At 44.2% G+C, this 22,971-nt stretch overlaps 2 protein-coding genes across 9 annotated transcripts in view; one reads left to right on the top strand and one right to left on the bottom strand.

Annotated features, from left to right (window-relative positions):
• The window catches only part of PRR5 (proline rich 5), a 121,484-nt gene extending 104,016 nt beyond the window's left edge, over window positions 1-17,468 (top strand). For all 6 annotated transcript variants that reach the window (XM_010410193.4, XM_039570848.1, XM_019292469.3 and 3 more), the window contains 2 exons: window positions 13,245-13,383; window positions 16,111-17,468. In XM_010410193.4, coding sequence (XP_010408495.1) covers window positions 13,245-13,383; window positions 16,111-16,655 — 684 coding nt within the window. In that variant the 3' untranslated portion in view covers window positions 16,656-17,468. The remainder of the gene's footprint in view (window positions 1-13,244; window positions 13,384-16,110) is intronic.
• The window catches only part of LOC109146117, a 50,612-nt gene that overhangs the window by 5,701 nt on the left and 21,940 nt on the right, over window positions 1-22,971 (bottom strand). The gene's annotated exons all lie outside the window — the stretch shown is intronic.

The raw sequence follows: 22,971 nt of genomic DNA, 5'->3' as shown, positions 1-22,971 counted from the left end.
CATATGCAAAAAGGATACCAATGCCTAGGAATGAACATGTAATGCATAGGGCACAGCTTCCCATGGTTGTAAACTGGTATAAAATTATTAACCTAACAGGGGTTATTCTGACTTAGAGCATATAAGAATGTGATGTACAAGTCCTGCTTTCCCACTTCATTCTGCCATGAGGTAATACCTGTTCGCAAACACATATAATATAGTCTGAGAGGTTTATTGAAAGTGAGTCCAATTGTGAATTCTCAGCCCCCTCCACTGGGCTCAAAGAGCCCTCTCAGAGGGCAAACTACATTCTTCCAGCTTGTTCCAGTCTGCAAAGGTGTGACTTCTGTTCCCTCACAGCCCAGGCACATTTTCTTGTTTTGCCTTTGGACTGTGGCAGAGGAACCCCCACAGGGCACACATACTTCCAGCAGATCAGGTCAGCTTAGTCAACACAGGCTTCAACAAAGCAGAAGCAGTTTTGATTCTGTTTTGAATCTGTTTCCTAAAGGGTAAAAAATGTCAGAATTGTTTGCTTGGGATGAAAGTACCATGAGTCATCAGGGAAACCCAGGAGGAAATACCCAAAATTTTCTAGCCTGGCAAACATGGACAAGTGGGCTAGAAGCAGGAGCAGGTACATTAAACTCTAGTCCTTGTCCCTTGCTCCCAGTTACTTGGATGCAGGGCATTTCATTACCCAGATGTCTCTCCAAAATGGATCAGTTGAGCTTGTAATCCCTCACAGCGAGTTTACTCAGCACTTTTATGGGACTTAAAGCTCTCAGATGTAGAGTCCTCCAGAAATGCTGAGCCCTGTTGAAACTAGTAGAAGAACATATGCCAGCATTGTGCCCTGGCTGCAAGGAATGCCAGTGGTATCCTGGGCTGTGTTAGACAAAGTACTGTCAGCAGGTCAGGGAGGTGATTCTGCCCCTCTGCTCTGCACTTGTGAGGCCACACCTGGAGTGCTCTGTGCAGCTCTGGGCTCCTCAGGACAGGAGAGACATGGACGTCCTTGAGAGAGTCCAACAAAGCACCATGAAGATGGTAAAGGGACAGGAGGAAAGACTGAGAGAGCTGGGGCTGTTCAGCCTGGAGAAGGGATGTCTTGGGGGCATCCTATCAATTGTTACAAATACCTGAAGAGAGAATGCAAAGAAGATGAAACCAAGCTCTTCTTGGTGGTGCTCAGTGTCAGTGAGCACAAACTGAAGCACAGGAAGGTCCCCTGAACATCAGGAAACATTGTCTTTGAGGGTGACTGAGCAGAAGGATTCAGCATTGTGTTCACCCACCTCCTAAATACGGAAGCTGCAACCACACAAGAAAAGCACTTTGAGAAAGTACCGAAGAGATCCATCCTCTCCTCTGTTCAGAGGACTCAGTAATTAAGCTGGCTCTTTATTTCTGGAAACTAGTTATTCTATCAGTTATTGACCATCTTCATCTTGATGGTTAAATAATTTTTGGCACAGATTGTTTATGCTTAAGGGCTACTGCGAAGTCCCATGCAGTAAGTTTTTTACATCCCTGTTTGCTAGAAGCACCAGCATATTCTCTAAGAAAGCCTGCACTGTGCATGCCCTATGTCCTTTCTTTGCCTATGACATTTCTCCTGCTATCACTGTTAGCAAGAAAATGCTGAATTTAATTAACTTTTAGTCTGACACTGCATGGCTGATTCTATGCCTTGGTCAAGATTGCAAAGGATGAGAAGAATCCATTATCACATCTCATACTTCCAGGAGTTTACTCATCAGTTTGCATTGACTGCATGTGTAAATGGAGGCCAGATGTTGCTACACAAATGTATTATAATACTGCTGTACAAATTTGTATATTACTGTGGGATTTGCTTTGCAGGACTGACATCCAGGGAACAAGGTGGGCATTGGAGGTGAGAGAGCCCAGTATCTCCTCCTACTTGTGAGTGAGTTCCTGCAGTGGCAATAAGAGGGAGTCTTCGAGGTTTCCTTAGAGTGCTGTGCACGGTCACTGAAGATGGAGGGCATGTGAACAGGAGACTTCCAGGATGATGCTCTGTGGTGCAGTAAGAGCAGCAGCTCTGAACAGCTGTGCACTAGAGGAAGGCTTCAGCTTTTGGGCAACACTTGCTGCTCCAAGAACCACTGTGGTCTCCTCCAGAGCATATGCTGGGTGGGTTTAGACAATGAAACAGTGCTGTTGAGCAAACAAAAGTTGTACATCTCAACCAACTAAACCATAATGTAACTTTGCTGCCATAGGTTTGTCTGTGAGCAGTCTGTGACTTTGTCTGGAAGATCAGTACAAATTGGATCATTGGCTGTAAAGTGTGTGCATCAGTCTCTTCTAAGGAAGATGGAAGACTGCAGATCTCCATCCAGAACGTAACTAGGAGCATATGCTGTACCATTGATGATGCATGTGGCAAGGACAGTGTAACTGGGAGCATATGCTGTGCCACTGGTGATGCATGTGGCAAGGACTAGTGACCCATTTGTCTCCAGTTCCTACCCATGGTGATTTCTTGCCTGCCCTGAGGCAGGGCTGGTCTGTGTTACTCAAGTTCCAGAAGGTTGTCATGCAGTGAAAGTGAGATAACGAGTAGTCCTGACCTGTAAGGGCACTGTTTTCCAAATGCCTGTACTAGTTTGAAAACAAACCAGTGGGAGGCACCAAGTCAGAATAACAATTTAATGGAAATTAAAGAAAAGGAAAAAAAGTAAAAGAAAACACTGGTTCAAACTGACAGAGTCAAGGTACAACCTGACACCCTGTTAGGCAGGGTGGTGGGAGCAGTCTGGTAGAATGGTGGCTGCAGTCCTCTGAAGCAGTGATCCTGTAGTAAAACAGTCTGCTCTTCCTCAGAAAGTCCAATGGTGGCTGCATAGCTCCTGTCCTCTGGAAATCCAGTGAGAAGGGTTGTCTCTGGTGGTCAGAGTCCCAGATTATATCCACAATAGGATGCTTGGTTCCTCCCTCTGGGTGGAGCATCTCACAATGGGGTAATGAGTCATGAGGCCAAGTGTTGATTAGACTCGTTAACAGAAGATAGTCCGGAGGGAGTTATCTCTGAGTCAGGCGGCAGGACAATGATGGGCAATTAACAGAAAGATAGTCTGGGGGGAGGAGGCAAGGAAACACTGCCCCACCTGGTTTCAACAGCTCCTGAGGATGGTAATAGAATACACTGCAACCCAGGACAATGCCTCACAAGCAAGGCTGTTGCTCTCTCTTTGACTATGCCAAGCAGCAGATCTTGCTGTTTATGTGGTCACCAGGGTGTGCACTGCAGTCTGCATGCCCTTATCAATTCTCCACCAGCAGTGTTAGCTGAATAATGTGTTTTCACTACAGATACTACTCTGTGTCTGCCTTGTGACTTTTAATTTCAGTTTTCTCTGGGAGTGGTTGGGCAACAGTTTTTATCCGATATGTGTCAGATTATCACCATTGCCTGAGTGTTTCTTTCTGTCATATTGATCTCACCTGTTGTCGGTTAAGGAAAGAAATGTGATTGTTTGGGTTTTTCTTTTCTCCAAGGAATCTGCTGCTTTTAAGCAGAAAATAGTTACATTTCTTAGCTGTTTGCCTGTGTGGTTAAGACAGGGCAGTACATGAGGCCAGGACCTCACTTTGCTCTCAGAACTGACCCTGTAAATGCTTCTGGTAGTGTTTCCTTTCACATAGCACCAGATCAGGACTGTTTCAGCATTTTGTTGGTAGACAAGGGTGAGTCCAGGCATCAAGGGTGCCCCTGTGTCCTCATATGGAGGATGCCCCAGCAGACTCAGGTTCAGAGTGCGTTGTGTGGCCATGAGCTGAGCCATACACAGTCACCTCTTGTCCATGGGCAGAGAACTTTGCTCTTCTGTTCCATTAAGTCACCAATAATGATCATTGCTGAAATGACTTTGCTAAATAATTCAGAAGTCTGCCTTTTCCTCCTTTCTTTCCTGAGTCCAGAAGTTGGTAACCTAAGCACCAAGACATGCTGTGTGTCCCTTGGTGCTGTGTCTGCTCCTGGCAGGGCCTGGGGCTTGGGTCCAGAAGGTCTGCTTTGTTTGTTCTCCGAGGTCTGGAGGAACACAGATTTTGTTTCATTTTATTCTTTTTTATTTAAAAGCTATGCAGCAGTTTGTCAGTTGAAGCAGAAGACAATCCTTTGCACCAATACTTACTCATGTACACGTGCTGATCAGCTGAAGTGTAAAAGCTCAAGGTGAGTGCTCCAGCCTTTAATCAATGACCAGTCATTGATTTAGCACATCCACAATTTTCAGGTGGTCATGAAGTAATTCCTCCATTGTGTCCAGTTTTCAGGGTACCTTTAGCCACTAGAGATACTATTCAGTGTATAAATTATTAAGTAAATGGTCTTTTAATAGTCTATGCTAAAGAGGGAAATGAAAAGCAACTGAGCAATACCACCATTTCTAGGTGTTACAGGTGGTGGGTACTATTAGTCAGAACTGGAAAACACAGAATCTGTCACCTTTTAGAAGTATTCAGCAAAACACTGAGTTACTTCTGGTCAATTAAAATCAGTTTGGGTGTTTAATAGTTGTTTATGATGATTTTCATACACAGATGAATGACGAGTTACTTGAGGCAACATGTGTGCAGTTATCCAGCCAGAAGTGAAGCAGCCTCTGGTAAAGGTGAATGCAGAGAGGCTCATGTGGCAGAGGAGCTCAGCAGATGACAGGGGGCTGGCTTGCCTGCTGAAAGAGGAGCTCGGGATGGATGTGGGGCGTTATGAAACAGCTGATGTCAAAGGGACGAAGCAAAAGGTTGAAATGGAAGGAATCAGGCATGAGAGAGTGATGGCCAGATGGAGATCCAGCTAAGGCCCCGAAGTGGAATTACATAAGTCAAACATTAATGAAAAGCAGCTGGGTAGCAAGAACAGCCAGCAGCCAGGCTTGTTTCTTGCCATATATGAGACATCCCTTTGAGGTGTGCCTGATGGCCAGAGGATGTGATAGCTTTAGCTGTAGCTCTTTTGTCTCCAGCTGTTGTGAGTTCTGTGCTTAGTTCTCTGGTCTGGTGCATTACAGGATTTTTAGGGTAAATCATTTTTTCATCAGTGTAACCCACCAATTACCAAGATTTCAAGGCAGTTGGATGGGGTGGTGAATATACCATTCTTCTGCTGGTGGCCACCAAAAATACTTGAGAAGAAAATTTCATCTTTGTTCTACATAGTGCTGTCCTAGCAAGCACTTGTGAATAGGCTGTAATTCCCCAGAGTAGTGAGGCAGAAGCTGCTCTGTGATCCAGGAGCAGGCTCCCATGTAGTGGATTGGATGCCAGGCACCCACCAAAGCCTTTCTTATCACTCACCTCCACAGCTAGACAGGGAAGGGAAAATGTGAAAAAGGGTTGAGATAAGGACCAGGAGAGATCAGTCATCAAATACCATCACAGGTAAAACAGAGTCTAATTAGAGACATTAATTGAATTTATGGCTAACAAAATCAGAGCAGGATAATGAGAAATAAAATAAAACCTTAAAATCACCTTCTTCCCACACTCCTCCTTCCCAGCTTTACCTCCTACCCCAGCAGCACAGGGAGACAGGGAATGGGAGTTACGGTCCGTTCATCACCCACTGTTTCTCTTGCTACTCAGGGAAAGGAGTCATCCCCTGCTCCACCGTGGGATCCCTCCCACAGGAGAGAGTTCTCCATGAACTTCTCCAATGTGAGTCCATCTCACAAGCAACAGATCTCTGCAAAGTGCTGCACCATGAGTCCATCCCACAGGCAACACTCCCCCATCAAACTGCTGCAGCGTGGGTCACCCTACCATGTCTTTCAAGGACAGGCTGCTCCAGCATGGGCTCCTCTTTCCATAGGCCTCCCATGGGGTCACAGCCTCCTCTCGGGCATTCCCCCACTCTGGCATGGGTCACCTCCATGGGTTGCAGGTGGATCTCTGCATCCCCCATGGATCTCCATGGCTGCAGGAGCAGAGCTGCCTCACCATGGTCTGCACCATGGGCTGCAGAGGAATCCCAGCTTTGGTGCCTGGAACATCTCTCCACCTTCTTCTTCACTGACCTTGGTGTCTGCAGAGTTGTTCCTCTCACATATTCTCACTCTGCTCTTCTCTGGCTGCAATTACAACTGTGCAAAACTTTTTTTCCTTTTTCCTGAAATATGTTATCACAGAGGCATTACCACCATTTCTAATAGGCCCAGCCTTGTCCTGCAGCACATCTGTCTTTGGAGCTGCCTGGGACTGGCTCTGCCAGACATGGAGGAAGCTTCCAGCAGCTTCTTGCAGAAGCCACCCCTGTACCCCCCACGCTGCTACCAAAGTTTTTCCATGCAAACCCAATACAGTTTTATTTCATTATTGGTCTGTCTGTGCAGGCTGTTAATGGTAGGGATTTGCCACCTATTTATTCCCTAATACAGGTAAAAAGGAGATCTGCAGCTTCACATCCAGTTTTTGGAGTAAGAAGTGAGAGCAATAAGCAGCAAAGGATGCACAAACCCAACTCAGATTCTGCCATGTGCCAGGTTTCCACGAGACAGGAACATAACACATCCTACCTCTGCTCACAAGAGCTTGGGAAGCCTAAAACTCTGCGTCCAGTTTAATCAGGCTGTCTAATGACATATACCGAACTATCAGCAGCCTAAATAGTTTTTCATGGCTGTCATTGTCTTTGGGGATTGCTTCATGTCTGGGTTTCTTACCAGAGCCTGAGGAAAGGAAGTAGCCAACACCAAGTGAGAAGTGGTGTAAGGCAGGTGATTAATTTCTGGATTCCTTTTCGACACACAGCCAGAGCACCTCCCCAATGGGCTGGGCTTGGGCAGCCTTGTTTACAGTCACTTGGAAGGGCTGATACTATCTGTTGAAATGTTAGGTGTCTTTTTAAAAACAAAAATCAAAGTATTTCTGTTATAATGGTAAATAAAGAACCCGGGGGATTTTGCAGCAATGACCATCTGGTTGCAGAGGGACAGAGGCTGCAGGCATGTTTGTATCCTACACCGAGCAGGAGCAATGGCAGGATTACTTGCCTGCATGTTCACTGCTTTGAGGGAAGAACAGGGTGGGAAAAATTAATGTAATAGGAAACAGAAGTACAGATCTGTGATTGGGGTTATTTTATTGCCATGGTAAAAAAAACAAGGACATTTAATGACTTTCAAAAATTTATTTATTTAAAGAAAAATTGTGGCAAATGTTTTCAAAATAGAATTTATGTTTCTGGCAGCTTTACAAGTCAGGTAGCTTGTGCCTAGATACAATGTTCATAATAGCTTAGAAGTACTTTTTGTTAAAACTCAAGTTCATTAAAAAAAAATCTTCAAAGCACTCCATATTTGGTGAACAGCATATAAAAGGTTAAAGTAATGAACGTTGAACATGTTTTAAGGTTATCTTTGAGAAGGACTCTTCAGATCCTTAAATGCCTGAGGTGGCCTCCAGGACTTTAAAGCTTAAAGAAATCCTATATACGGAAGAAATTCTTCCCTGTGTCTTGAGGCCCTGGCACAGGTTGCTGAGAGAAGCTGTGGCTACCCCACCTCTGGAAGTGTCCAAGGCGAGGTTGGATGGGGTTTGAACAATCTGATCTAGTGGAAGGTGTCCTTGCAGGGGATGGGATGAGATAAGCTTTAAGGTCCCTTCCAACCCAAACCATTCTCTGATTCTATGATTGTACATACTGAAAAAGGAGGCTGTGGCCTTTTGTAGTTAGGTACAAATCCCCCAGCTATTCTTCTGAACATACCTGTTTACTCATTTATTCTTTCCTTTGTGCTTTCACAAGAAGCCCTTGTGCCCTTCAAAAGCTCAGTAGGAGTTCATAGTTAATTTACAGAATTAACAGGGATGGAAACCTGAGCATTTTGGTGCATCCATACTTGCTGGAATGATTGTGGATTTGATGATTATGGGGTTTTGTTTCCAAACACAAGAAAAGTTTTATTCCAGTGCCACACTTGAGTGTAGCAGTGGAGCCCACGCGTGTGGCTGGTGCTGCAGTTCAGCAGGTGGGGCAGTGTCTTCATAAAGTAGATACATCAATAACCTGTAGTCTTTAAGGATGTAGCCCTTCTGGGAGTGTTTGCATGTTTACATATCAAAACCAGCCATGCGTAGGGCCCTTCTAATGCATTTGAACTATTATAGAAAAATTTTTGGTTTCAAAACCATTTAATTAAGGTTAATGAAGTTTGGGACTTGGGTACTGTATTTCATGCAGTAATACATGTGTCTGTTCTTGATAGATGTCTTCCATTTGCAACAGTATTCACATATTCAGGACTCAAATCCCCATTGTTCCCATGCCTTTAGAGTAGGGCAGACTCTTGTCATAATATTACATTATAATCCTTTCCAAATGCGAAGGTGGTAACTAAAAGATGCTGAAATGAAAAAGAGGTGGAGATTAGCACTGCTTTGAGAGAGCAGGAGTGAAGGTTGAGGGCAAGACTGAAGATGATGCAGGTGGTGAGGGAGTTGGGATTTTGAGAGAAGAGTGTTTCTCAGGAGCAGAGAGCCAGTGGGCTCTCTAGGTACAGCAGCTGCAGGACAGCAGTGGTGGGGATGAGGCAAGTCTGTGCCCTGCACAGCTCCCTGGCCCCATCATGGAGGGTTGTCCCAGTGGCTGTAGCTTGGGGGTTGAGTCTCTCAACTTACCACAGGAGCCTATCCCAGCCCAGCAGAGCTGCTGCAAGCCTCCTTGTATACCTGCAAGAGCAGCAGTCCATACAGAATATAGCTCTGGCTTTTGAGGCGTTCATCAGGGGAAGAGGAGTGTAGAGCAGAACATATAATTAAAAACCAAAAGAACTCCTCAATTCTGAAGGCTGATAGGAAATCAGACAGTGTTAAGGTGCCACTGGGCAAGGATGCTTCTGTTACTCATACTGTTCTGCTGGTGGTAGGAGTTGTTTCGTGGGCAGCATGGCACTAGTGAGTTACTAGGGTTTGTGAAGAGCCAATTTAGTTTTGTCTCACCACTTTGTCTCACATTGTCAGAGGCATGTGGAAGAGGGGTTACACACATGCCATGTGAAGGAGGCAACCAGAAGAAGATGGGAGAAAGCCTTGTCTCCAGGGGTACTTTCCTTGGCAACCATTTCATGTCTCACATGTGCCATGTGAAGGAGGCAACCAGAAGAAGATGGGAGAAAGCCTTGTCTCCGGGGGTACTTTCCTTGGCAACCATTTCATGTCTCACATGGGACAGGCAGTCAACAGGTGAACACCAAAGACACTGTACAGACCATACATGCCCAATTTAAGGAGAAACAACAACTCCGGTCAGATGGCAAAAGCACCAATGGACTGCAGTGGAAGGTTGGACTGGGCCAATGGTGTCCTTCCAGCAGGCAGACTTTGGGAGGAGCCAGAGGGCATAAAAAGTAACTGCATCAAAAGTTCTGGGGGCTTTTTAAGACTTAGTTTTCATTTGGGCTTGGTGATTCTGGCGCTTTTTGAGTTGGGGCTTTTTGAGTCTGGGGACCTTTTGAGTCTTGTGTTTTTGCTTTGGCTCCAGCCTGCTGACGTCTGCTCCTTTGCCCTGCCTGTCTTTTGTCCTTTTTGCCCTGGGTCCAGCCTACCTTTTGGCTCTCCTGCCCCTGCTGGTGCTTGCTCACCCTCGCATACTTGCCTTCCCTCTATCTGGGCACTTGGTGGGACACCAGCTGACCTCTGAGTCTTGTTTGTAGCCTGTGTCCTGCCCTACCCCTTCGCCCGTCCCAGCTGCCGCCTGTCCTGTCTCCCTGTGTCCCTGACTGCCACCCTGGCGATTTGCCCCTCCATCCCTGCCTGAGCCACCTGCCTCCGATCCAGCCCACTGCTGTGATCCCCGCTGCGACCCTGCATCCTGGGTCCTGCACCTCCTGCCCGAGCGCTCGCTAACTCACCACATGTCTGGCTGCCTGTCGCTGCGGGAACCATGCCTGTGGAGCCATGCCTTTCCAAGAGCCGCACAGGCTCCCCAGCAGGCAGCGTGCATACACCCCCTGCCACGTGGATGTCAACGGCACTCCCCATCCTGCTGGTGGTAATGCCCGCTTTACCCCTCTGTGTCTCCCCTCTCCCTCTTGCTCTCTCCCCCCATTCCTTTTCCATTTTTCTTCCTTCTTCTCTGTCTTTTCTAGCCCTCTTTAGTCAGGCAACTTCTTTTTTTGTTTTGGTTTTTTTGGGTTTTTTTTGTTACCAATAAACGGTTCTCAGATAGAAGGTTGTCTCTGTTGACTTAATTTCGTTCAAGACCATCTGTTTTTAAAAGAACTCCTCACAGTTCCCCACAGTGGAACGCAACAGGGTTCTTTCTCCACAGCTGATATTTAGCTACTGTCTTTCACAAGTATAAATACCAAAATGGTAGAAAAGTAAATAAAGCTCTACAGCAAAGTCTGGACATGAGCAATGCTAAATACCACTGGGTTCTGCCACTCATATATGTCATGTTTAGGAGACCAGTTCCAGAGGTATTTAGTGTGGGAGCCTGGAGCAGGATGTCTTAAACCCTGGCCTTTGCATGATGGGATAGTGAATATGTAGTAAGAGAGCAGGCATGTTGCCTTTCTGAGGGCTTGACTAAATCCCAGCAAGGAACAATGGAACAGATCTCAGTAGGCCAGTAATGACTTGGAAATAACACTTGCTCCTTCATTAAGTCTTCTGAATTATTCCAGTATTATTTTTGCCTGGCTGTATAGCTGTGGGCTCATTCTGCTGTTCCTTCGATGTTTGCAAGCTTTTGGATCCACTGGATATGCCTTTGTGTTCAAATTTGTATTTGTGGCTGTCCCAGAGTTCTTCAGGGCATAGCACCAAAGATTGTTATTTTTTATTTAAAGACTGCTGAACTGTGTTGCAGTGGGGATTTCTGCAACATGTATAGACAGCAAGGCCCGTGGAAAAGAAATAGGGACTGATTCTTGGTAGATGTTTTTCAAACATCTTTATTCTCCAGCTGCATGGCCGGACGACTGCTGAAGAACTCTTAATCACGGGACCGGCATGGCCATTCCTGGGCAGGAGAACACAAAACAACCAATGGGGAACAGGATTCACCAGGGAGTAGGGAAACCCCGTGCCTCTACTCCAGGGTCCCCTCCCCCGGACCCCACGGCAGGGGGGAGGAACGCCAACAGAACTGGAATTCAAATTCTGTCCAAAATCAAATTTTGTCCTAATTTGAATTCTCTGTTGGCCATTATGAATTTTCCATTCATAAACTTTTTATCAAGTGATGAGGCAGCATTGAGGCAGCGCAGCAGCGGGTGTGGGGGGGGTGGTGGAGTCAGCCATTCAGAAACACATCTGAGAGTCACTCTAGACTCTGGTTGGTGAGTAATACTAAGCTGTGAACACATCTTGAACGTCAGGATCCTTTCACATGCTGAAGGAAGTGTTGCAATTTTACTCATCTGATCTTTATATTGCTCTCTGGAGCAGTGTGTTTCTTTTTACAATAACTCAGGAACACATAATGAAATGGCTAAATTCAAGCAGAGTTCTTGCTGAGTATGGCATTTAGGATATTAATTCTGTGACATGATATGTCAAGCCCATGGCAAATGTGAATTTGCTCCATATGGCAAGAGGCATCCTACACACAGTGTACAGGGCTCTGCTCAGACAACACAGGAGCACGCACTCTGCAGCTAAAGGGAGAATACAATTCTGCAGGGTTTTTCTGTCACCTCTGCAGCCTGTCATACATGAAATCCCTATTTGTGCTTGGTCTTTGCATATTAAGTGCTTTAATTAATTAATTGTGAGTTAAATATTTTTAGATTGAATCTTAAAATTAACCCATCAGCCCAGGTACAAAAATCCAGTTCCATTATCAGTGTTTTCAATTGTTCAAAGTAGTTTATTAAGAGAGTTGCACCCTTCCCAGTTAAAAAATTCCCCAGTTAAAAATCACCAACTTGCCCCTTTTCAAACTTCAAACCACCGGTACACCATAAGAGTTACCTTTCCTGTGTTTACTGTATACTTTTACAAGTGTTTTGAGATGTGTTGGATGTATTTTAATACTTTTTTTAGGTGTTTTTACTTGCATTTGGTTCCAAGGCCAAAACCCCCAGTTCTAACAGCCAGCAGCTATTTTTAGCCCATAGCCGTTGCCCTGGGGGCAAGCTCCATGGCAACCTGGGTTTTGGTGGGGGCATTTTAGCTCCCTTGTCTCAACTAGTACCACCCCTCTGGCAGCAATGAGCCATTGGTGGACGGAGATGATCCATCAAAGGGAAAGCACCAATCGCTTTAGACTGAAGGGGCGGGCTGTGGGTGGGCTGTGGGCAGAGCAAAGACACTATAAAAACAATGAGGCAGAGAGGCAGGGCCTCTTTCCTCTCTCGCTCTCTGCGGGCTAGCTGTGGTGGATGCCAGTGCTGGGTGTTAAAAGCATACTCCTATTAAGGAGCCTTTAATAATTTTTTTCCTGACTTTGGACCAGCTAAAAGTCAGCCCAGCACTGCGAGTTCTTTTTCTCTACCTGAGGTCTAGTGCTGTCTCAGCCAGAAGATCTCAAATCCCTGCGCTCCTGGGGCATACCATCTACTGAGCCATAGGATCCCAAATTTTTATATTTTTCTAATTTCTGTAATTTTTCAATTTTTCTGTTTTCAATAAATAAATCTTTTTAAGAGTTGTCTCATTTCTCACACTAACAAAGCCTGCTTGTGGGTGGAAGTGCAGAGTTAACAGTTAAAGGCTAAACATTTTGCCTGTGGGTGACTCTTACCATGCTAATTATAATGTGATTTTTGCCTGGAAAATGGTAAGTGCCAGGGGAGGGATGAGGAAAGAGAACAAACTTCTTTACTGTAAACATTGGTTGTTGAAAATATCCTGGAAGAAATATTTCTGAGGGTCTCAGTTTCACCTTTTTCTTAACAGTGTTGGTATTGCTGAGATGGCAGTGACACCCTGTGGTATCAGATGCTATCATTCAGGAAGTCACTGTAAAATTGCAATAGCAAAAAGTCCAGGGATGGTTTTAATTCCTCTTCACAGATCACGTCCTCTATCCTTCCCTGAGTGCTGTGCACGAAGTAGGATGTACCTTCCTGGATTTAAATGTCGTGGTAGCTCTGGTCTGGTTCACATCTCTTGGCTTTACAGAAGAGGAATCAGCTGTACTAGCAAACCAGGATCACATTGCAGGGCACCTTTGCTTTCACTCAGTGAAAATGCTTGTTCTTCTCTGGTTGCCCTGGTGAGCAAGGGGAGGTTGTGATTGGAGGGGGCAGTGCTCATATTGGGTATTTCCTCTTTTTCAGGGGGTTCATGAGTCGAAAGGTGTGACTGAAGATTATTTGAAACTGGAATCCCTGATCCAGAAAGTTGTTTCTCCTTACTTGGGCACATACGGTCTGTATTCCAGTGATGGACCCTTCACGCACTCTGCCTGCATCTTGGGTAAGAATAACACAGACTCCATTTGGCACAGCACAGAGGACTTCCCAAAACCTTGCTCCATGCAGGGTCAGGGCACACACAAGAGGTGACTGCCAGTGCTCACATGAGTACATCAGGCTTTTTTTCTAAGACTATGCTCTTTGCAAGGTGCAGAATCGCAGTGAAACTTGCAGTGGTAAAAGATGAAAGCTGATCATCGTAAGAGTGCTCAGTAATAAAAATCAGTAAAATGAATCTAGAGTGTGTTTAGAATTTCCATTCTACCTTTTAATGAGAGAGCTTTAACACAGGATGCTTTATGGACAGTGAGAGGAAGAAGCAAGAAGCCACTTCTAAAGTACTCAGTAGGTAATTTTCAATCGTGTTCATTAGTACACAAAGATCGTACAAGGCTGTTAAAATTAGGGAAGAAAGTAGGAATTTGTCTTAGAGAAGACTAACACATAAGCCTTCAAGCATGTAAAAGCTTTCTGCAGAGTAGAATGTAATAAGCTGTTCTCCATCCCAATGGAGGTAAGAAATACAGAGTGGATCTCACATAGCAGGGGAAATTCAAATTATATGGAAGGAAAAATCTCTAATTTCACATGAATTGCCTCTGAAGGTTATTGAATCTTTACTGCTGAGGCACTTTGTACATCAGCATCCTTAAGGAGCAAGGGGGAAACGTGGGCTGGCCTGGTGTCAGTTTGAGTCCCCTTCAGCTTATTTTCTGATTGTTGGAGCTCTGAAGCCTTCGGTGACTTTTGTGATGGCAAGATTTAGCCAGAATGAAGGTGGAATAGCCTATATAGCAATTAAATCTGTTGAAAATACAAGGGGGATACTACCAGCATAATGAAAAAGGAAATGTGGTAGTACCTGAGTCTTTTATTGTAAATACGGTGATGGCCTGATTGAATAGAGCAGACAGAAGGGAAAATAAGCTCAACTGCACATTTTCTGTGCAGTCAATTCAATATGTTTGCTTGTCAGAAATGGCCAATAAAGTAGTTGATTTTCCCTTGAAGCTAAATGGCAAAACATGTTACAGCAAGTGTTTAAGAAACAATGAGTTTCAAGTGAATAAATACAGGCCAGTTATTTATGGAAAATGGTTCATGATTACTACTTTGTATTCATTGCTTGTCATTAAAAGGCCACAAGCATTTAAATGGAGCCCCAAATTGGCATTTTCTAAATATGAGCTTTAGTATGTCAAGATAGGAAAAATGCACCCAAAGAGAATAAAGCACCAGTGAAATGAATTTTTAGTAAATAAATGTCTTACTATGTGACTGCAGAAGATGGGAAGGTTTTGGTGGACCGGGCACTTCCTTTTGCTGTGGCCTGGGCTGTAGATGTAGCAATATCCCTGAAATGGGTCTTACTGTAATAACTGCACCTGGATCCAAGGGAGCTGAGTGTGTAAGCAGCTGCTTCTTTTAAACTGATGCATCTAATTCTCTTCCAACTATTTTGCTAGTATGTGGCATGTTGTGACGAGAAACCAGAGTTCATAGCCCCAGGAACCTTTTCTGTTTGCCAACTCAAACTCCTAACAAAAAGTCCAAAAATGAACTTGGATCAGATGATTTCATTGTTGAGGCAGACACAACTGCAAAATACAATCTTAAATACAGAAACTGGCTTTTTTAGTAGTACAGCATATGATTGGAATTTGTGTCCAGGTAAGCACATAATTACACAACAACGTAATTATAAGAGATTGGCATATGTAAAGGAAATTGCACAGTTTGCAGGGAACATATACCAGCATCCTGATTTAAAGCAGTTTATTTGCAGTGGCTGTGGTTGACTTCCAGAGGGTAATTTGATCTCCTGCTCCAGTTGTGTCCCTTTCATGGGATGGCAAAGTGAGAGTAGCAGAAAGAAAGCTTCAAAAGTGAGACCTATTATTCACACCACTTTTTTTTCTTATAGCACAAGTGAATCTGAGCATTGAGACCTGCACGGAGTTTGAATGGTAGTCGTTTTGCTCATGATGGTAATTCTATTCACACTGCCAGGACACTCCAGCACTAAACCATTGCCAGAGAGGGAACTCCATGCTTACTTGCTGCCATCTGCTGCTTATTTTCTGGGAAAATCCCACTTGGTTAACAGCATTCAGGCAATCACTGCTGGATTGAATGCAGGTTTGCTCCCCCAAAAAGAGGTTTCTGTGAGCACTGCCCTCTAGTTAACATTTTCAAACACTCTTGGTGCTCTCTCCCGTGTGGTCTCTGAACAATGCTTTGAAAGTTTTTCCAGAATTAGTAGAAAAAACTGCCTGTCTTAATCCTCATGCTCCAAATTTGAAGAGACTTTATTTTCCCAGGATGGGTGGAAAAGTTAAATTTCAACTACTAGAAATGAGTCACTACTTTTATAGCCTGAAAAAGAACAAAATTGCACTTTCTGTGCTTGTCTAAAGGAAGTATTTACAACTGTATATCACTACTCCTGCAGTATTTACTGTCTTACTCCAGCTGCTGAAGTTGTGTGAATATAAGGGAATCTCAGCTATTATTTGTAAAGATAGATTTGGGGTCTTCAGTATGCTAAAGAAATCTAGGAAGTCTGAAGCCTGTGAATCTACAATACAGCAAAATGTCTTCTTCTAGAAAAGTTTCATTCAGGAAAAGATTATGAATATGCAGAACTTCACATTTCTTTTGAACACTCATAATTATTAGTACCGTAATAGGAGACTTTGCAGATATTACTCTGGATCTTTGTTTGCAGAGAAGCGGTTCTTCAGGCGTTCGAAGTCGGGTGACATCCTTGCCAAGAACCCTGTGGTGCGTTCGAAGAGCTACAACAATCCACTGCTGACGCCAGTGGCTGAGTATGAAACTGAGGGCATGGCTGCCAATGGAACCGGCATCCGAAGGCACTCTGTCTCAGAAATGACCTCCTGCCTGGAGCTCCAGGGGTACTCCAACCTCACCACCATCATGGACAACGGTTCCAAGAGCTCCATGACAACCATGAAAAGCTCACTGCCAGGAGACCAGGAGAGGCCCAGCACCGGGTCTGTGCAGTGCTCCAGCAAACTCAGCACAGCTGAGCAACAGAAAGGACTCTTCCACTCAATGGGCGACCCACACAGGTCTTTTGACCTAGACAGAGACAATTCCTTGATTCCAGTTCCCTCTTCCAGCCCTGAGAACATAGTGGATCAGATTTTGGAGTCGATTGATTCTGAAGGCATTTTCATTGATTTTGGCCGAGGCTGTTCCAATTCATCAGTGTACAGTGTGGATGTGAACAGACGGAGCATCATGTGAAGCATATTAGGCGACAAACCGTGGGTTTTAATATTATATATGAAAGTTATGAAGGTAGTGAGTTGGACTGTGGGCAAGCTGTGTATGCCTGGGCAGAACCTCTGCCAGTACTGAACTGGCATAGTTGTACTGAACAAACACAAGCCTACAGCAGGTGGGAATCTGCTGAGGGGGAAGCAACTCCAACCACTTTTCCCCATCCCTGTCACCCTGCAGATGGATTTCCTATTTCTTTATAAACTTAGGAGTTCATAAACTGACAAGTGTCTGGTAAAATGCTACTAGTGCAGCTTGTGGTGTTTGTTCAGTGAAACAGCCCAGCAAATAGCTGTGCTCTCTTCTAATTTTCTAAAGAGATTTCTTGCAGATGACAGGTTGTTCTCTGAACTGTAACACCTCAGCTGGAGTAGAAATATATCCTTAAACAAACAAACAAACAAATACAAAAGGCTGTGGGCTTTCATGCCACAGAATACAATAATAAAGAAGTCTCTTTTAATCTTTTTCTTGTACATCCTGTATGCACTCCTTTGCCTAACAGTGAGTTAGAGTTCTTGAAGAAAGGTGAATAAACAGAAATATGCGTCCTGATGTCACATGATGTCTCATTTTCTGTTTCACTGTTTCCTCAGCCAATACCCTGTGTCTGCGAGAGTTGTCTTGAAATTGGCTTTCAAGGCTGTATTAATTTGCTCTGAATGTGGCACTTCTGAGAAATCTGTACTGTCAGCTCCTGAAGCATCTCTTGTATGGAGAGATTCCATCATAATTCAACTTACTTGTTTCCTAAATAAATGAAAATATGGCCTCTCAGGGAAAATCCTCATTGTATATTTATATTCTTAAAGAAATACCATAATGCATCTGCTGGCAGTTATGTATTTGGGCAGTGTGAACCTTGCAGCTCTTATCCTGAGCACTCCCAGCTCTTTGATTATCCCTTGCAGTAACATGGTGGTCTAAGAGCTGGGTCAGTAGTTTTGCAGAGGATCGATGCATGTGATACTAAGGTGAAGTAGAAATCCTGCTGCGTGATACGGTTTTGATCAGGGGGTTTTGCAGTGAAGGCCACTCCATTTTGTGTCTGTGCTTTAGTTGAAGGAGTCAGTTGATACCTCCGGAGCTGCTCAGCAGACACTGGTCTTTGGTTTGGTCTGGGCAGTGCCTTGTGCTTTGCTCAGGGACTGTCCAGCTTTGCTCTGCACTTGCACTGCTGACCCCAGCATTTGCCACACTCTTCCCTCAGGCTTTGATTGTGTTTCTAGACTCAAAGCTGTGCTTCTGACACTCAATTTCCTTTGGCCTCGTTATATGTTAGCTTAGCCTTTTGCTACCACTCTGCTTCCCTGTTGGAGATTTCAGCTGCTGGAGAGATGTGCAGGCTCCCTCTAATGCAGAGATTTGAGAAGCTCAGAAGCCATCTGAGGAAGGAGACCCAGAAATGAGGCAGGGGTTTGGTGCCTGATTTGCTTCTCTGTGTTTGGCAAGTTCAGCTGTGCAGCTGTGCAGCCTACAGGTAGGCACTTAAGTTAGATCATACTCAGAAGTTTCTCTTGGGCGGAGATAAATAATTGCTTCTACACTCAAAAGTCTCCCACCTCAGCCAGGGAACACAGGATGTGAGGCAGAATCAGTGAAGAGGGACTAAACACCAACTGCCTGAAATGCATGTGTGGCACAATATACCCTCAGAGAAAGCAGCTCCAGCAGGGGGGATCTTTGAGGTCCAGTAAGTGAAATGGCTTAGGAAGCAGGCTATCGGACTATCCCTCTAGAATTGCAGCTAAATTTAAGTTGCAGATTATTGTATCATCCATTTGGTCTCTCCCTGGCCATGGAAACACCTGCACAATCCCACAGTGGTGCTCCACGGCATATTCAAGAGTATGTTGGCAACTTGCTCAGTCTGAGGTTTACCCGTTTCCTAACAACGTGTCTTTGCCCACCCTCTCCTTCCTTGAGACCTCAGTCTCAAGGAACACTTGCCTGTTTGGCCCTGTGGGAACCACAGGAGAGACTGGAACTCTTGCTGAAATTGGATCCAGTATATGACAAGAGTGATGATTTCCAAAAGTGTCCTAAAGTGGTACAATCCACCATGCTGGCACCCTTAGTCTCCACCCTTGTTCTTTCTGACAAACACTGTTCTGTTTCCTAAATTATTATTTTATTTGGAGAAAAAGAGTATTCACAGGCTTGTTCTGAGGAGACAGCGAGGGGGAGGAGAAGATAAGATTCAAACCTCTACATAAAAAATATAACCCCAAACATAAAAAATACAGTGGATCAAGGCCTCTGCACACCTTCTTCCCTTAAGGAACTTTAAATGTTTTAAGAGTCATAAGCATACTTAATTATTGGGGAATGTTTAAGCACAGCTTCAATGGAGGAAAGAAGAGGACTGCTAGAACCCTTCCCACTGGAGCTTTTGCATGGTTAGTGCCTTCTGCTCTGATGGAAGACCTTGAATCCTCTGGTATGCTGGCAATTAACTAACTTCTCCCGCCTTTCACACATGGAGATAGTGAATGAAAATCCTCCTCTGTTTGTTTTCAAAGGTTATTTAGAGACTGGGTTCAAGAGAGTGACTGCATAAGAGAAGCTCTCCTAATAGCCACCTCAGAAAGCCTCAAGAAGGAAATAGCCTTGTTGTCAATGTTTCCACTTGTCCAAGACAGGCAGCCTGGCATGGGTTCACTTCACCTTCTCTGTTAGGGGAACTGGCTGTTCTGGGGTACTCGGGCATTGCAGCGCAGCACATCCAATTAGCTTTTACATTTCCAGCTCTTAGAGTGAGGTCTTCAGAGTCACAGCTCGAGGAGCAGCATGAGGGAGATCTCCTAGAGGCTTTCATTAGGAGCACTTAGGCTCTCCAGAAGATAGAGTCCAAGGCCACTTCACTAGGACTACCTTGGAGAAGGACAGAAAAGAGAACAGCCCAACCTCACCCCCAAAACTGTAATTACCAGCTGTGGTGGGGTTAAATGAGTATTTAAAGAGGTAGGGTTCACTCACACCTACTGGGATTCATTGTCTCTTGTTAGGATGACCTGTGAGTTCTGCTGAGCTGAAGTAAAAGGCTTATATTTGTCCTCTTTAGGATGAAGAGGCTCTCAGTTAGCTTCAGTTAACATAAGTTGCCCTGAGGATGTTGTAATGGAACCAACTGACCTGTGGTTTAGAGCTTGATGAATTAAATTGGTCACAGGTAACACATGTGGTGTTCACAAAAGTGCTTTGTCTGCTGTACTGCAGATCTACTTCTGGGGTAATGAGTAAATAAGGAATAAACATATTTTGACTTTCAGGGTTTCAGCTGCACTTCCAGGGCTCTTTTTTAAATTAAATAAAATATTATAAACTCAGCAGGCTTGCTGTGAAGACCCTGAAAATCACAGAATGATTAAGGTTGAAAGGGACCCACTAGTGGGGTCATCTGGTACAACCTCTCTGCTCAAGCAGGGTGAAAATACCTGAAGTCAGAGTTCAGTTCCCTATTGCAACAGTGGTAGGGTGGAACTTTGTCTCTCCTTCAAGTATATTTTAAAAGGTGTGGTCAGATATGATTGAAAATTGTAAAACTGGGTGTGGTGGTCTTACTGGCCAAACCCAGTGTTCCTTGACTTTAAATGCTGCACAGATATGAGACTAACTAAATTTGTGATCCTCCTACTAGTAATCCCAGTGCAAGCAGGTCAGGGATATGGTAGTCTTAGAGACAAACCATGGAGTCATTACAAAGGAGAAAGAACAGTGCAAGTTCTTGCCAATATATTTATAAAGTCATGGACTTTGAACTTTCAAATGCCGCTACAGGGCAGTGTCACTTGAGCTTTTCCCTAAAGGGGCATTCTGAATATGCCAGTTATTTCTCTCCACGCTTCCACTGTTACGATAAACTGTGGCACTTTATGCCCTAATCCAAGAATCAAAAGCTGTTCTTTCCCTGGTTGGGACACATTCCAAAGTCCTATGAGGGGTAATACAGAGCAACAGATAGCACTTAAATCTCCTGTCATCTGGCACTGCAGGGTGAAAATTATGCAAGCAAAAGGAACTGGGAGACTAAAAGAGACTAACCTAATGAACAGCTCCTATGCTCTGTGGAGAAGTAACACAGCTCCCTGGAGCACTGCTGGAAATAGCAGAATAATTGGCTGCAAATAATGCTGTCCAAATAGAGGGCTTTTCTGTCATAGAAATGGAGAAAATTACTTCCATTATTCAGTTAGCTCCTGGCACACTGGTTTTGACAGTGCTTTTGACTAAATCTGAACCTCCAAGATGTGGTAACAGAAGAGCTGTGGGCCACCTTCTCTTAAGGCCGTTTTACAGACGTGAGTTTGTGAAAGTAACTGATCTCTCTACAGTTCTGGTTAGAGATTTATGGATTGCTCCTTTACTAGGATAATATGCTGTAAGAATATCTTGAAAATGAAGATGTCAGAAAGTCTTAAGTGTTATTTTTGAGCTCTGGTTTGCAGAGGTGTAACTGTCATTCCAGACCTTTGAGAAAAGTACCAAAATTTGGAGGCAGGGAGCAGAAACTCAGATATCAATTGAGCCAGCAGTGCTGCAAAGAACATATGTAGCCATTTTAATAATACATAAATCCTTGCCATCATGCTCTCCAGGAGAACAAAATGCTTGGTTTGCAGTTGTAGTCTTGTTTGCACCTTTCCACAAAGTCAAAATTACACTTTTAAAAGGAGAATAAATATATTTTGTGTTGAAGAGCACTGGAGGTATCCAAGGTGGATCCCAGTTGCTCCGTATGGCTTGAAGGACTACAGGCTCTGTCTGTTCTCTGATGTTACTGATGGAATAGGGACCTCTGGGGGATTGAGATTATACCATGAGGTTGAACTCCCCTAGCTATTGAATGAAGTCCCAGAAAGAGGTTCAGATGTTTTGTGTGATCCCAGGATACCACAAACAAGTGGATTCAAACTCCCCCAGGTGCTGTGCTGTTGGCCTAGTTGCTCCATAAAAGCAAATGGTTAAAACTGGCTTCATCAATCAAACTAATGAGTCATCTCTCTGTACTCCCATGCCTTGCTTAAAAGGTCCTGCTTACTCCTCTGTATCACCCTCAGAAGGCACCTCTTGGGGTGATCAGCAGAAAGGAGCTGACTTTGATGTGGTGTCTCAATGTCATAATTACACTGACATTTTAATATTCTCCAAGCAGGTAAGTTGACTAGTAATTAAATAATGAGAACACCCCATTCTTTCCCAAATGATGCCCCTTGTGGTGTTGTGTTGCATCATTGGAGTAGCAAGTTGGCTGCTTGCCTGCCCATACCAGGATTGCCTACTTGAGAGAGGAGCTGCCAGGATGCTCTGCCAAAGCCACAGGAGAGGGGGAAGGGAAAACTGGATGTTTGAACAGCTGTGGAACTGCTGGGATAATAAACCTGCCAGAAGTTTATTGTTACTTGCTCGCCTTTGTAAGCTGAGGCATTGGAGGTTAAGCCTCTTATTTCTCTTACTGACAGGGTCTCTGACAGCATTTTCAGCTTAAGGTTGTGAACTCTTCCAGAATATATTTATTTCCTAATTATTTCAGGATGATCTATTTTTTCACTTGCAAAAGTAAATAGTCTTAGGCAGAGTTTTAGCTATATTTCAAAATGCATTCCTTTAAAAATCCTAACCCTCTGAACTCCGGATTTGGAAATGAGGATTTGAAGAGAATTCTTAGGGCACTGTTGTCATTACAATGAAGATTAGTCAGGATCAGATTGCTGGGCTGGAACTCAGAGACTGAGGTGACTTAATTCCATGACCTCTGTGGGCTTTTTGTATAGATTTAAGTCACTTAATAGCTCTATACATCTTCAGAACACAGGGATAACGTTCTTAGCTGTATTTCTTGCATTTCAAATTATTGAGTGGATTGTCTGTTGCTTGAAGGTTTGATGTGCACAGCAAGAGGAGAGGAGGCAGTGTGTTGGAGTATGCTTGACTGAATGTAAATTAGCCATGCATCTCTAACACTTGTTTATTTAATTGTAGGGTCATCACTTTCATTTAATGTAGCTGCACCACTGATTTAGGTCTATACATGCTAATTGATTCTTATGTATCATCCATTCCCTATCTACGTCTTGTCTTTCCTTCTCAAGAGCAATCCTCACTGACACATTTACAGTGTCACTTGGCTCGCTTTCTTTAGCTTTTTCCTTAATACTCTGTGAGCTCTGAGCACTTCATGACTTTGTTTTCCTTCAGTCCATGTCCTCTTCTTACCAGCTTTGAGCTTTTTATTGCCCATTACTGTGGATAGTTTAGATCCCTCTGAAATTCCTCATGT

This window comes from Corvus cornix, chromosome 1A, assembly GCF_000738735.6.
Source record: "Corvus cornix cornix isolate S_Up_H32 chromosome 1A, ASM73873v5, whole genome shotgun sequence".
In the NCBI taxonomy this organism is placed as follows: Eukaryota; Metazoa; Chordata; class Aves; order Passeriformes; family Corvidae; genus Corvus; species Corvus cornix.
Note: the sequence above shows the minus strand (reverse complement) of the source record. Positions and strands in the feature narration are given on the sequence as shown.